The sequence below is a fragment of the Erpetoichthys calabaricus genome, chromosome 14 (genome assembly GCF_900747795.2).
Source record: "Erpetoichthys calabaricus chromosome 14, fErpCal1.3, whole genome shotgun sequence".
Taxonomy (NCBI): Eukaryota; Metazoa; Chordata; class Cladistia; order Polypteriformes; family Polypteridae; genus Erpetoichthys; species Erpetoichthys calabaricus.
The window spans coordinates 4,813,025-4,828,101 of record NC_041407.2 but is presented as its reverse complement, the minus strand read 5'-3'; the positions used below and the strand labels follow the sequence as shown (position 1 = coordinate 4,828,101).

General features: G+C 38.4%; 1 protein-coding gene across 1 annotated transcript in view; it reads right to left on the bottom strand.

Moving 5' to 3' along the window:
- Positions 1-15,077, bottom strand: part of myo15b (myosin XVB) — a 137,065-nt gene that overhangs the window by 105,565 nt on the left and 16,423 nt on the right. Inside the window, 6 exon segments of the mRNA XM_051918932.1 lie at positions 1,838-1,961; positions 3,170-3,228; positions 5,384-5,497; positions 6,598-6,759; positions 11,107-11,220; positions 14,653-14,716. Coding sequence (XP_051774892.1) covers positions 1,838-1,961; positions 3,170-3,228; positions 5,384-5,497; positions 6,598-6,759; positions 11,107-11,220; positions 14,653-14,716 — 637 coding nt within the window.

The window sequence follows — 15,077 nt, the reverse complement described above, 5'->3', positions numbered from 1 at the left end:
CCTGCAAATACTGTGGCACTCCAGGACCGACGTTGCCTACCCCGATCTAGGATTTTACCAGACACCTGTATTTTTGTTATGCCCAAAGTGTCAAATACACATAGCTTAATAGCTCTCTTGCAGATATTTGTGTAATTAAGTGTGAATTTAAAATTTTGTTCTTTTGATTGTTCGATTCATTTTGCAGTATGCCATATTTTTACAGTGAATCTGGAAGGAATCCACTGTAAGAGAATGTAATGTGTCTAGTTGCTACTAAAGAAATTAGAAATGAAGAGGAATAGATAGATAGATAGATAGATAGATAGATAGATAGATAGATAGATAGATAGATAGATAGATAGATAGATAGATAGATAGATAGATACTTTATTAATCCCAATGGGAAATTCACATTCTTCAGCAGCAGCATACTGAAACAATAAATAATATTAAATTAAAGAATGATAACAATGCAGGTGAAAAACAGAAAAACAGACAATAACTTTGTATAATGTTGAATGTTAACGTTTACCCCTCTGGGTGGAATTAAAGAGTCGCATAGTTTGAGGGAGAAACGATCTCCTCAATCTGTCAGTGGAGCAGGACAGTGACAGCAGTCTGTCGCTGAAGCTGCTCTTCTGTCTGGAGATGATACTATTAAGTGGATGCAGTGGATTCTCCATGATTGATAGGAGCCTGCTGAGCACCCTTCGCTCTGCCACAGATGTCAGACTGTCCAGCTCCATGCCAACAATAGAGCTTGCCTTCCTCACTAGTTTGTCCAGACGTGAGGCGTCTTTCCTCTTAATGCTGCCTCCCCAGCACACTACCGCGTAGAAGAGGGCGCTCGCCACAATTAATTACAAGAAAGAGGAGAAGGAAGATGACCAGGATTATACGAGCATTTTGACTTACGAGCTCTGAAACGGAATGAATTAAACTCGTATCTCAAGGTACCACTGTATGTATGTATGTATGTATGTATGTATGTATGTATATAAAATGGATACAAGACAAGAATATATAAATGTACATATTGCATTGTATGCATTGTATATTCAGAGTCTGTTAAAAGAGTAGATTTTGAAGTGAGAATCAGGAATTATAATACTGTCTTAAACATAACTGATATTAAAAGATAGGGCAGTCTAGGACAATAAAATGGAAATAGATGCTGTACTGTCAAAAACAATTCAAATAGAGTAAAGCTGTTCAAGAGTAAGCAAGTACAAAGAACGATGTAAAGGAGATAGTGACTGACAGATATTTAAATAGCTACAACAGTTGACGAAGTTAACAGCCACTTGGAGAAATAAAGATATGGAAAAGTTTTGCGATAAAATTATTTTGGGATGGAAAATCATTGTGAAATTATAAAGTGACATAGTGATTTGTGGGACAATACTGGCTGTGATACTAGCCTGAATTAGCTTTCTCAGTAGAGTTGAAACACAAATAGGTAAAAGTAGTAAAGGGAAATTGGCTAAAAGTGCCTCTTTCAGAGAAAAAAGTGTTTCAATCCAAGATTCAATTGTTTTATTAAAATAAAGCTATATAATCAATGAAGAGAAAGAGGAGTGTATTTACAGTATAAGCACTAGCTAATTAGAAGTTAAAAAAATATTTCATGGCCCTAAACAGCATCAGCTTTGGAGAAAACAACAAGTTTTAAACTTGTTAAAGGCGCTATATAAATAAAATGTATTATTATTATTATTAAACACATGTGTATTGGTTGGCTGTTTATTTGCAACTTTTCCCAAGTACATCTTCAGACAGTGCCAACTTAATTTTTTTGGAGAGTTTTGGACACAAAGTTTGTAGTAATTTTTATGTGGGGTGTTTACTTCTTTACCTCAAAGCCATAGATGTCCACTATCCCCACAGTGCTGTCCATCACTTTAGGAGCCAGCCATTCATTAATGCGGTCTATCAACCAGTTAAAGAGCACGGAGTACAGAGCCTTGGTGATTGCATCCCTGCCAATATTAACATATAGACACACAAAATTATGGCACAACCATTATATTTACATTTATTTACTTAGGTGACACTTCTTTCAAAAATTTCACTCTTGTAGTATATATACAAATGTTTTATTATCTCAACAATATAAGCGCTGGCAAGTGAAATGACTCGCCAAGGTTCACATCACCAATGGCAGGAATTATGCAGTCCAGAGAATTAGTCAAAACTGGGCCAAACAATGCAGTATATTTCATATTTGTGGTTTCACTGTACTAACAATTTCACTTTATTTTGAACACATAACAATAAATTTGAATTTGATATTGTGTTTTCACATAACAAATAATTTCTGAAATCACTTTACAATTTCCACACTTTTGAAATGTAAACACTGTCAGGTAAAGTGTCTTGCTCAAATTTAGGCAGGGAGTCTGACATGTGAATCTGAATCACCAACCTAGTGATTTAGTTAACAAACTCCATTTATTTTGTATTGCACCTGTCTGTGGTGAACATCATCCCAGAGTTCTATTACACTTTTGATATCCTATCAATGAAAATATTATGTTTTTCTTTATAGTAAATAAAACAGTAATAGTTTTTAAACTACTAAAGATACAGTTTTAAAAATATTGAGACTATTTTTGAGAAGACTGTTGGAAGTGCAGTGTAGAGTTTTAACAGAATGGACATATCTGGAGATTGTCACCTGGCTTTTGCCAGATATGAACTGGTACAGATTGAACATGGTCTTCAGATTTGTTAGCTAGCACATAACAAGTACACATAGGTCTTTATGAAAATTTACATCCTTATGACCGACAGAAAACCTACTAGACAAATTTACCAGGTTCTCAAGATAATTTAATTAATTTGATAACATGATAGATGTCAAAGAGTGTTTATTATGCAATATATTGTTTGAGCCCCTTATATGTACGAGATACCACAACATATCAATAAATAAAAACAAAAATATATCTGCACACCTACTAGGTGTCCAAAAAGTTGGGCATTTCTAACATTTCCCATGTTGTCATAAAACTTTCCCCATACTCCATAGACTTGAATAATCTGGTCAGTCTTGTTGGAAGCACATCTAAGATCCATTGTCCCCATTTTTAATCAGCTTTATATTCTAAATCTGGATAATTGTTAGTCATACATTCTTTGAACTTAATCATATTTAACATTTGTGATTAAAAAAGTCTAAAGTTACCTGGCATCTATGGCACTTTCAACTGACAGAGGGCAATAAATTTTGTCATAAGATGTTTCCTGAAGAGAAAGAAAAAGAAAACTGTTCATAGTCATAATATTCTTTACTTCTTTTTGGCAACCTGTTTTTTTATCTGTATACTTCCAGTCTGCAACTAGGATAATTTACTTTCTCATGCTGTAAAAGTATATGTTTTGCTATACTGGACAGTAATTTTACAACATATAGCACAATACATATAGCAGCTAGTGGTTCTCAGAGAAGCTTTAAGAAACCTTTTTTATTTAAAAACAATGGCTGTTCACAAATTTGATCAAATCTTCAGAATTTGTATATTTGAAAGAAAACAAAACGTGGAGAGAGAGTGGAGACAGCATAGTTTTAGGAGAAGTAGAAAAAGGGCATTGCAGGTTCAGCGACAGTCTTCCTGCTTTTTGTTTTTTTTTATAAATAGTAGGCAGAATAAAATCTCCAGCTGCATTAGAATTATTTTTGATATTATTTGTGATATTAGTAGCTATAAAATGACAACTGAATAATTTGTAGGACATTAGCTGTGTTTAGTAAGGAATAAATACTCTGTAAAAAGCCTGACTGAACGATGGTAAGATGTATATTATCAGTGATCTTACAATACTGAATGTAATAAGTACAAATCTTATTGTATAAAGCTTTGCTAAATGCATTTTTACAAAGACTTGGTTTACCTTTATTACTCATTTGAATTAAATTTCCATTCTTATCTCTCTATCATCAAAAAAAATCTTGAAAGGAGACGAAACGCGATTGTCTCAGAGAGACACTTTCACGTCCTGCGAGAAGAGTCTTCATGCCAAGTGATGTAACCACACCCGGGGCCGGAAGCCCCGCGTGACAAGAGCTTATGCAAAGAGAGTTGAAAAAGTCCTGCCCACATAACCATGCACATGGTTCAATCATTTCTCAATTGTGTGATCTGATTTGTCAGACACATTTCTTGTAGAGAGAAAGAAATGATATTTACTTACGGGCAGTTATATGTTGCATTGTCACGATGAAATTTCAAACACAAAATCAAAATTGTGATATTGATGAAACGATAAAAGCAAAAAGAGATCGAATATATGGAATTAGGTGATATGACAGAAGTGCGCCACACGAAATGCAGATCATGCAGCACGGCAGCAGCAGCTGATCGAGCAAAGAGGAGGTAAAAAAAAACAAACTGCGCATTTCCCATTGTATCACCGTTTAAGAGGGGGTGTCGGAGGAGCGATCCCGTCTTCTTGGGGTGCGTTCATCCCCCCTCTTCACAACACGAGTGACAGAGACTCAAAGTCGTTGGCGTGTAGCATAGGCAGGGAGTGCGGGGGGCGGTGGGCGAGCGAAGTAAGCAGGGTGCCCTAGTTACTCATATAAAACATATAAATGGGTAAGGTTTCATTTATCATCAAAGACATCTACCATCATACTTTGATTTGCTCAAAAGTCATGCAGTGTTATCATAGACTCAGACAGCAAAACTTTTATTCTCATTCTTACTTAATTATATGATTTTTAGCAAAATACATGTCTGTTTATGAACTCATTGAAGAAAAAAAAAAATGGATTTCCACTTAGAAGATCCTTCAGCTCATACTCCACATCTATGAGAGAACTCTATCACTAGTGAAAAACAAAAATCAATATGATTTAAACAATCAAGACATTTTTAGTCTATGGATGAAAATTCCATATAATGTAAGACATTAAATTAGTAGGCTTGTAAGTCACAAAGGCAGGCCCGGTCTTAGGTATTATGGGGCCCTAGGCGAAAGGGGGGTCCAGGGGCCCCCTGGAAGCCCTGTGAAATGCGTGAAAATTAGACCAAGGAATCGATCCGGGGCCCCCCGGACGCCGGGGCCCTAGGCGGTCGCCTACTTTGCCTATGCCTAAGGCCGGGCCTGATTGGGACAAATAATGCTGTAGTATATTTAAGTATATATGACAATTGCTCACTCGGACAATTTGTTTTGAGGGCCCCCAAGAAGGCGGGGACCCTAAGCTATAGCTTGTGTAGCTTATACGTAAATCCTGCACTGCACAAAGGTCATTTTTTTTCTAACAGCTAACTGGCAAATTTAAATAAGAGATTTTGATCCGCAAATATGGATTCTGGTGTGGATAACAATAAGTTTTTCACTCAGCAGACACAGGCTAGATTGCTTTTGTAGGCATAGATGCAGATCCTCTCACCGTGACACGATATGTAATGACCTTCTTCAGGGTCTCCACTGAGACCTGCAACAAGCTTCCCACAATCCGTGCTTCTGTATCACTGAAGATTGTTGCTGCTTCAGAAGACATGCACTGCCAATGTGAAAGGATTACGTTAAAAAATCAGTTTTCCCCCAAATCTTTTAAAGACAGACAGAAATATTATTAGTACACATTTCTGTAAAAATTAACCAATTTTTATCCATTTATCAGCATTATTCACAGATGATTGTACACATGCATAGCCAATATGTGCTAATAAAACTGTAGCTAAGTGAGTGCAATGCCCTAACGTATAACCATTTTATTATTACCACACTTTCTTTTAACTTCACCTGTTTGTTGTCTGATACAAATCTTATAATCGATATTTAACCCACTTCCTATTGTCCAAATGACTTGAAATTTTGCACACTTACTCACTTCCGATGACAATACATGAATAAATAATCAGTTTCACTAATTGAACAATTAATCCATGTTAATTAAGAAATGAAATTTTCATATGAAGATTAGTTCAAGATTTCACAAATAGATGGCGCTAGTAACGGATAGAAATATTAAAGTGTCAAAATATTGATTACAAAATTATACTTAAACAAACCCAAGACTATCCATCCATTATCCAACCTGCTACATCTTAACCACAGGGTCATGGGTGTCTGCTGAAGCCAATCCCAGCCAACACAGGGCGCAAGGCAGGAAACAAACCCCAGGCAGGGCGCCAGCCCACCGCAGTGTTGTTAATATAAATTATCATTATATGCTCTTCCAACACAGGCACCTACAACTATTTCCTTTTACTGTATATATGCCTTGCCTGCCTCTTGCTAGTAGGTATTACATTATTGCAATGCCATGAGATAAACAATGTGCAAACTGCAGGGAATAACTGAGACCAACTATTACAGTTTTTAAGAGCAGAGCACAAGCATGTTGTTACGTCTAAATACATGTACAGTATAGCGCACTCTTAAGCATAAATCATTTTATAGTATTTTATTTACAGTGTTTCTACTATTGTTTGTTATCAATAGCAACAAGGAAATGAAACATTTTTTCAGTTTTTATAACTATGTCAGGTGAGCCAACAGTATTTTGTAAGTTCAGTTTAAAACATGTTTTAATTTAATGGCAGCAGGTGTCCCACACTGCCCATACATAAATGGGTCCTACCAACTTGAGTACTGTACCTCAACAGAACTAAAGCAGATGTTTCCAAGCTGTAGGACTGAAGACAGTATGATCCAGATACTATTCAAGTGATCTTCAGACAAGTTGATGATCTCAAAACATTTAAGTAGCACTAGAAAATCTTCTTGATCATTTTTGCCCTCCAACTCACACTCTCCGCCCTACAAGAAAATATTTGTTGGACTGTTAAACAAAAGGAAACTTGAGTTTGGCCTTTTTTACCTATTTTTGTAAATGAAAGGAAACTGAAGTAGCCAAATGTTGATAGTTATCTTAGTTAGAGAAAGTATTTTAACGTGCATTGTACAGTGATCTGCTGTCCTCTCTTACTCTGGACAAGAGCTGCCTTCAAGCTGCAGTATAAGAGCTTTATATAAACTGGTGGTAATGGTGTTGTCCTCATGAGGAAATTTTAATTAATAAATGTGCAGTCATTATTAAAGGAAATGTGAATTCATGTTTATGTCTGAAAAACCTCCATAGGAGAGTATAAAGCAAGACAGTTTGACATCCGTGGCAGAGCGACGGGCGCTGAGCAGACTCCTATCAATTATGGAGAATCCACCGCATCCACTGAACAGGATCATCTCCAGACAGAAGAGCAGCTTCAGCGACAGACTGCTGTCACCGTCCTGCTGCACTGACAGACTGAGGAGATCGTTCCGCCACCACACTATGCGACTCTTCAATTCCACTGGGGGGGTAAACGTTAACATTATATAAAGTTATTGTCTGTTATACCTGCATTGTTATCACTCTATAATTTAATATTGTTTTTTTAACAGTATGCTGCTGCTGGAGTATGTGAATTTCCCCTTGGGATTAATAAAGTATCTACTGTATCTATCTATCTATCTATCTAATAGACAAGCACTTCTGTATCAGAATGACCAAAGAAGGCATTCAGTGTTTCAAGATATTTTAGAATGTTTATCCTATAACTGTGATAGAGTCAATAAACTAAAAGGAAGGCCTACTTTTGATCTGATTAACTTCACAATAAACAAGATGCCTAAGAAAAGGTGCTTCTTCAATTTCTAGAAAATTGAGAACAGTCACAGCTCTAAATGGAATTCAGAATTTTAATAATATTACATTTTTCAGTAATGTCTAAACTTTTGAGACAGCTCAGTATTAACTAACTAACGGATCTTGTGACCTGAAACAAAACCTTTAAAACAAATATGGTAAAGTAGTAAAAAGATGAAAGGTATAGGGGGAGATGGAGAGGAAAAGAGAAGGGCCCTAGAAGCTAGAATGTATGCAAAATTTAAGAGAGGAATAATTTTTTAATGTCAAGATAATCCATTGAACTGTTTAAGAGGAAAACTGCATCCATCTCACAGAATCTTTATATATAATACGCTACCGTAGCTGTTTTTTTTGTCTGTCCAGGATTTTAAATCACCTGTAACTCGCAAACCGATTGACCTGAAATTTGGCACACATATACTACGTGAGGTCTATTATCCGCTTTCAGGGTGATGATTGACCTCCAAGGTTATTCCTGTTTTTATTTTATTGTAGAATCAACTCTCGTCAGCGGCCAGGAGAGTGGCTGTGCGGCGCATGCGTACGGGTGCCGTTCTCATCCTTACACCTTCGCGGTCTCTTCTCCTACCTCTTCATATCTTTAAACATTCTTGAGGCAAATTGAAGACTTAAGTGCCACCTTACATGAAAAATTAAAGAAAACGTACTAAGTAATTGCAACACAAACACTGACTTAATCAGTTTTAACACGAAAATGATTCCCGACAAAAGAAGAGAAGAAGCGGACCGCTAGGGCGGAGAAAAGAAGAGCAGCTCAGGAAACAACAAGCGCATCAACCTGTGAACAAACAAATGATAAACGTACAGAGAAAGAGAGAGGAGGAAAACTAGGAACACTCAAGTCAAGTGTCTTCACTGCACGTTATTGAGCAGTGTGCCGTTACTGGTAAACCATAATATACAGTGCATCCGGAAAGTATTCCCAGCGCATCACTTTTTCCACATTTTGTTATGTTACAGCCTTATTCCAAAATGGATTAAATTCATTTTTTTCCTCAGAATTCTACACACAACACCCCATAATGACAACGTGAAAAAAGTTTACTTGAGGTTTTTGCAAATTTATTAAAAATAAAAAAACTGAGAAATCCCATGTCCATAAGTATTCACAGCCTTTGCTCAATACTTTGTCGATGCACCTTTGGCAGCAATTCCAGCCTCAAGTCTTGTTGAATATGATGCCACAAGCTTGGCACACTTATCCTTGGCCAGTTTGGCCCATTCCTCTTTGCAGCACCTCTCAAGCTCCATCAGGTTGGATGGGAAGCGTCGGTGCTCAGCCATTTTAAGATCTCTCCAGAGATGTTCAATCGGATTCAAGTCAGGGCTCTGGCTGGGCCACTCAAGGACATTCACAGAGTTGTCCTGAAGCCACTCCTTTGATATCTTGGCTGTGTGCTTAGGGTCGTTGTCCTGCTGAAAGATGAACCGTCGCCCCAGTCTGAGGTCAAGAGCGCTCTGGAGCAGGTTTTCATCCAGGATGTCTCTGTACATTGCTGCAGTCATCTTTCCCTTTATCCTGACTAGTCTCCCAGTCCCTGCCGCTGAAAAACATCCCCACAGCATGATGCTGCCACCACCATGCTTCACTGTAGGGATGGTGCCAGGTTTCCTCCAAACGTGACGCCTGGCATTCACACCAAAGAGTTCAATCTTTGTCTCATCAGACCAGAGAATTTTGTTTCTCATGGTCTGAGAGTCTGCAGTGAGTTGGCACCCTGCCCGGTGCCCTGTGTTGGCTGGGACTGGCTCCAGCAGACCCCCATGACCCTGTGTTCGGATTCAGCAGGTTGGAAAATGGATGGATGGATGGATGGTCTGAGAGTCCTTCATGTGCCTTTTGGCAAACTCCAGGTGGGCTGCCATGTGCCTTTTACTAAGGAGTGGCTTCCGTCTGGCCACTCTACCATACAGGCCTGATTGGTGGATTGCTGCAGAGATGGTTGTCCTTCTGGAAGGTTCTCTCTCCAAAGAGGACCTCTGGAGCTCTGACAGAGTGACCATCAGGTTCTTGGTCACCTCTCTGACTAAGGCCCTTCTCCCCCGATCGCTCAGTTTAGATGGCCGGCCACCTCTAGGAAGAGTCCTGGTGGTTTCGAACTTCTTCCACTTATGGATGATGGAGGCCACTGTGCTCATTGGGACCTTCAAAGCAGCAGAAATTTTTCTGTAACCTTCCCCAGATTTGTGCCTTGAGACAATCCTGTCTCGGAGGTCTACAGACAATTCCTTTGACTTCATGCTTGGTTTGTGCTCAGACATGAACTGTCAACTGTGGGACCTTATATAGACAGGTGTGTGCCTTTCCAAATCATGTCCAGTCAACTGAATTTACCACAGGTGGACTCCAATGAAGCTGCAGAAACATCTCAAGGATGATCAGGGGAAACAGGATGCACCTGAGCTCGATTTTGAGCTTCATGGCAAAGGCTGTGAATACTTATGTACATGTGCTTTCTCAATTTTTTTATTTTTAATAAAATTTGCAAAAATCTCAAGTAAACGTTTTTCACGTTGTCATTATGGGGTGTTGTGTGTAGAATTCTGAGGAAAAAAATGAATTTAATCCATTTTGGAATAAGGCTGTAACATAACAAAATGTGGAAAAAGTGATGCACTGTGAATACTTTCCAGATGCACTGTACATACATGTGACTTTAGAAGAATGAGTAGCTTATCTATTAAATACATTCTGCACAAAAATGAATTATTTTGATTTAAGTGAAATACTCTCCTACTCCTCCAAAGACTAGTCTCCTTCTAAAGCAGGAAGTAGTTATACCAGGATACAACTTCAGGGTGCATTGTTGTCCTGAGGCATTGCTGTTGCAAAACTAAAAATGGAAAATAATTAACTAGCTGGCAAGGCATAGAACAATAAAATTTTAATGTATTTGTAATGATGCAGAACTTAAGAATTTGTCTAGTGATAACACAGGTCTCACTACCCTTATCAAATGTGTACTGCAGTTCAAAGTAAACAGTTGTAAAATTACAGTGTCACTCCAGTCGTAGTGTCTGTAGGTAGCATATACTTAGTGTTGGTATTAAATTACAATCTTACACTCCATAAACACCAGTTGTTACTTGAAACATTTAAAAAATTCCTCAGTTATGCACATTTGCTCTTATATTTTATTCAAGTAGTTCTGATAACTTTAAAGTTGTTAAACATTGGGAGAAGTCATAACATGCAATTTTGAATAGCTTATCATTCATACAGAGAAGGGATTAAAAAAATACACAAGATGTACAGAGGCAGAAAAAAAAGAAAAATATCTTGTGTTGTTTTTTATGCATGTTGACTTGTAGCCCTTGATGAGATTAAAGTGCAAGTAAGGATGTTGTAGACATTCCTGTATTATCAGAATAACTGATAACATTCAATGACGGAAATATACAAAGATTTCGAAAAAATCACAATTGGGTAAATACAAATCAATATGCATTCTTACCTGGTTAAGGTAGAAATAGGTTTCTGCCTCTTGAAGGTAGAGCTTTTGTTTCTGCTGTTCATTCAATCCAGTGAGCATTTCATAAAATATGTGGAAGTTTCTCTCCCCCCTTGCCTGTAATGAGGGAGCATTATAGTTTTGCCATGGTTATTATTTCAAAAGCATGTTCACTATTAATATTCTGACCGTACTGTAACTAACAAGTGAGAACGGACACCTGAAAACTATCATGAGGCATGCAGATACAGGGCAATTTGAAGATATGCAGAGCAGTATACATAGTACATGTGAGAATTAATCCAAGGAAAGCTGCGGGACCAGACCAGATACCAGGTTGTGTACTCAAAGGATGTGCGGAGCAGCTGACACATGTCCTTACGGATATATTTAACATCTCTCTGTGTCAAGATGTTGTGCCATCTTGCTTTAAAACCTCAGAAATCATCCCAGTTCCGAAAAAACCCATAGTCACAACCATGAATGACTATCGCCCTGTAGCCTTAACATCAATAGTGATGAAATGTTTCGAGAGGCTGATCAAGGACCACATTACTTCTGTTCTACCCTTCTCTTTTGACCCACTCCAATTCGCCTACCGCTCCAACCGTGCCACAGAGGATGCCATATCTATTGCACTCCATTTTTCATTGGAACATCTGGAGAATAGAGACGCTATGGTCCGCATGTTGTTTGTTGATTTTAGTTCGGCTTTTAATACCATCATCCCTCAGAATTTGATCAGCAAACTGGGCCCATTGCGACTGGGCATACCTCTGCAAAACTGGAATTTGGACTTTCTAATGGATTGGCCACAGTACGTATGGGTAGGAAAGAATAAATCAGATACCATCTCCTTGAGCACAGGTTCTCCACAGGGGTGTGTTCTAAGTCCCCTCCTCTTCACGCTCATGACCCACGATTGTTGTGCCAAAGTTCAGCACAAACCAAATTATTAAGTATGCGGACGACACAACAGTGGTGGGTCTCATTCGAGGTGACGGGGAAGGGGATTACAGAGAGGAGGTGAAGTCATTTGTGGAATGGTGTGATAAAAACAATCTGATACTGAATGTCGAAAAAACAAAAGAACTGGTGATCGACTTCAGGAAGAAACAGCTGATACACATCCCGGTCTACATTAAGAACACTGCTGTGGAAATTGTGCAGTCTACTAAGTTCCTGGGAGTTAATGTGACAAACAACCTCACCTGGTCCCTGCACACCTCCTCCGTCATCAAGACAGCTCACCAGCGCTTGATCTTTCTGCGGAGGCTAAAGAGGGCCCATCTCAGTAAGTCAGTCCTCACCACTTTTTACAGAGGGACCATAGAGAGCGTGCTAACCAGCAGCAGCTCTCTGTGGCAGGAGAGCTGCAGCGCTTCGGACTGGAAAGCACTGAGGAAAGTGGTGAGGGCTGCAGAGAGGATCATTGGAGCCCCGTTGCCAAATGTACAAGATTTGGCAAAACAACGCTGTCTGGCCAGAGCTGTGCGGATTTCTAGAGACCCTACTTATCCTGCCTGTGAACTCTTTTCCCTCATGCCCTCAAGCAGAAGGTACCGCAGCCTGAAATGTAGAACTACCAGGTTTAAAAACAGTTTTTTTCCTACTGCCGTTCGTCTTTTAAATGAAGCATTTTAGTATTTTATTGTAGGCTGATTTTAACTATGTGTTTTTATTAATGTCTTGTGCATCGTATTTTCGTTCTGCAGCACATCTTGGATGTTCTGCTAAATGACAAATAAAATTGAATTGAATTGAATTGAATTACAAATATTACAAAAATAGTGGAAAACATTCCTTAGCTTGCACTTAGAAGTTTTCATTGAACTGAATAACAAAAATCATAGAAAGTGTCTGGATGAAGTAGACCAAGGGTGGCGAACTCCAGGCCTCGAGTGCCGCAGTGGCTGCAGGTTTTCATTCTTACCATCTTCATAATTAGTGACCAGTTTTTTGCTGCCGATTTACTTCTTTTAATTAACTTGACTCCATAGTTGTTTCTTTTTCTTTAATTAGCAGCCAAACAATAATGAGATACAAAACAAGCCACCACATGATCAGCTCCCCTGTGCCCTTCACACAATATTTGAAATTAAAGAGAGGTGATGGTCTTGGTAAGGTTTATCTCTCAGGTCACCAAAACATTTTGACGGTGCTCTTAGAAAGAACAAAAAAACAACAGTTTTAGAAATGTCTGCTGTGGCAGAATGAGAGCAGCAACAAGCCATGGAATTAACTAACGGGTTTAATTAACAGCAAGGATTGGCTTCTCATTAAGAACGTGATTGGAGTGAAAGTGGTTGGAGTTTGAAGCCCCAGTTTAGCTGGTAATCCGTAAGCTCGTTTCACATCTCATTTCTGCTTAATGAAGAAAAGAATCAATTCAGAGGGCTGAACTCTTCTAACAGGGCTATTAAAGTGATGGGGAAAAAGTTAATTAGCAGTGAAAACTGGTCACTGATTAGGAAAAGGGTGAGAATGAAAACCTGCAGCCACTGCGGCCCTTCAGGCCTGGAGTTCGCCACCCCTTAAGTAGACTTTATTCAGAAGCCAGAAGGCCTTATTTGATTATCAGTCTAAATTTTAAATGTCTGCTGAGGCAGAGGTCAGATTATTTTGTGGCTTAAGTTTTATCATTCTAGCTTTTTTAATTCATAGTTTTAAATTCTTCTGTATTGTACATACCTAATTGCAATCCCTTTGTTTGCAAACTTATTCTCCTTATGTTTAAATAGTGACTCTGTAAATGTGTTATTAAGTGGGCTTGTTATTAGGATACAGTGGACCCTAATAGTTTTAGTTCAAGTCAAAATCAGATTTATTGGTATGTGTACACAGTTGCAAGACATTCTTACCATTCATACATTAAATACAACAACAGACGATAGACAAAAGCTCAGTATACTCATGCTGTTCTTTTTTATGTAATATACATAGCAGTATATACTGTATATAGTACATGATATTGTGATCACTTGGGGAGCATCACAGAGTTCCAAACCTCATTCAAGGCCTGGGTTGAAATACATTTTTAATTTCACAAAGTCCCTTATCACAAGTCTCTTCCACAACTCAATCTCTTTTCTTTTTCTTGTCGTTTCATCCTTCACTCCTCCCAGACAAGCTTTGCTCTTCTTCCACACCTGGACAAAGTGGAGGGCTCCCTTTTAATCCTACTTCTGGTGTCAAAACCATTATCTCTGGGATGCACTTCCAGGTCAGATGGAACTACCCTGGAACAGAGGAAAGAACTTCCCCCTGGTAGTCCTCATGGAACTCAACAGGGCAGCCGTATGGAAGCAAAATCACAACTCCCATTCTGTCCTGCAGCATTCCAGTTAGGATACTGGTCAATTCATGATTATATATAAAAGTTACTTTTGCTCTAACACTGAATGACAGTTTAAGACATGACAAAACAATTCAAGACGTTTGTACTTTCAGTTTTGTGATCACAGTTTAGAGATCAGCAGCTGTCAGGTACAGCTTATACAGGCCAAATGGACTACTGTAATCTCACATAGGACTTCCCTATACACTTACCTGGAATACCACCCTAGACTTCTCTAGAAGATACTGTGACAGTGATGATCCCACCAAAACACCACTATAAAGAGAAAAACATAACAATATAGAAACTTAGATCATAGGCTTCCTGGATTAATTACATGATTTATTATCATGATTTATTATTGGGGTTATTTTTATGGGCTGTATAATAGGATATTAATTACAGTAGTTCATCTTATTTTCTGTGGTGCTCTTCGCAGAGTGCAGGCTCAAAGAAGGTGCTCAAATTTATAGTTCATCCTAGTATGTTTTACACAGAACAATATTCAGCCTATATGAAATGCACAATTAAACTTCAATTTCAAATTGATTACCATTAACGGTCATGATAATATGAAATCCATTAACATTATAATTTTGATTCTCACCCCCTTAAAGATAGGGTGAGAAGCTCAGTC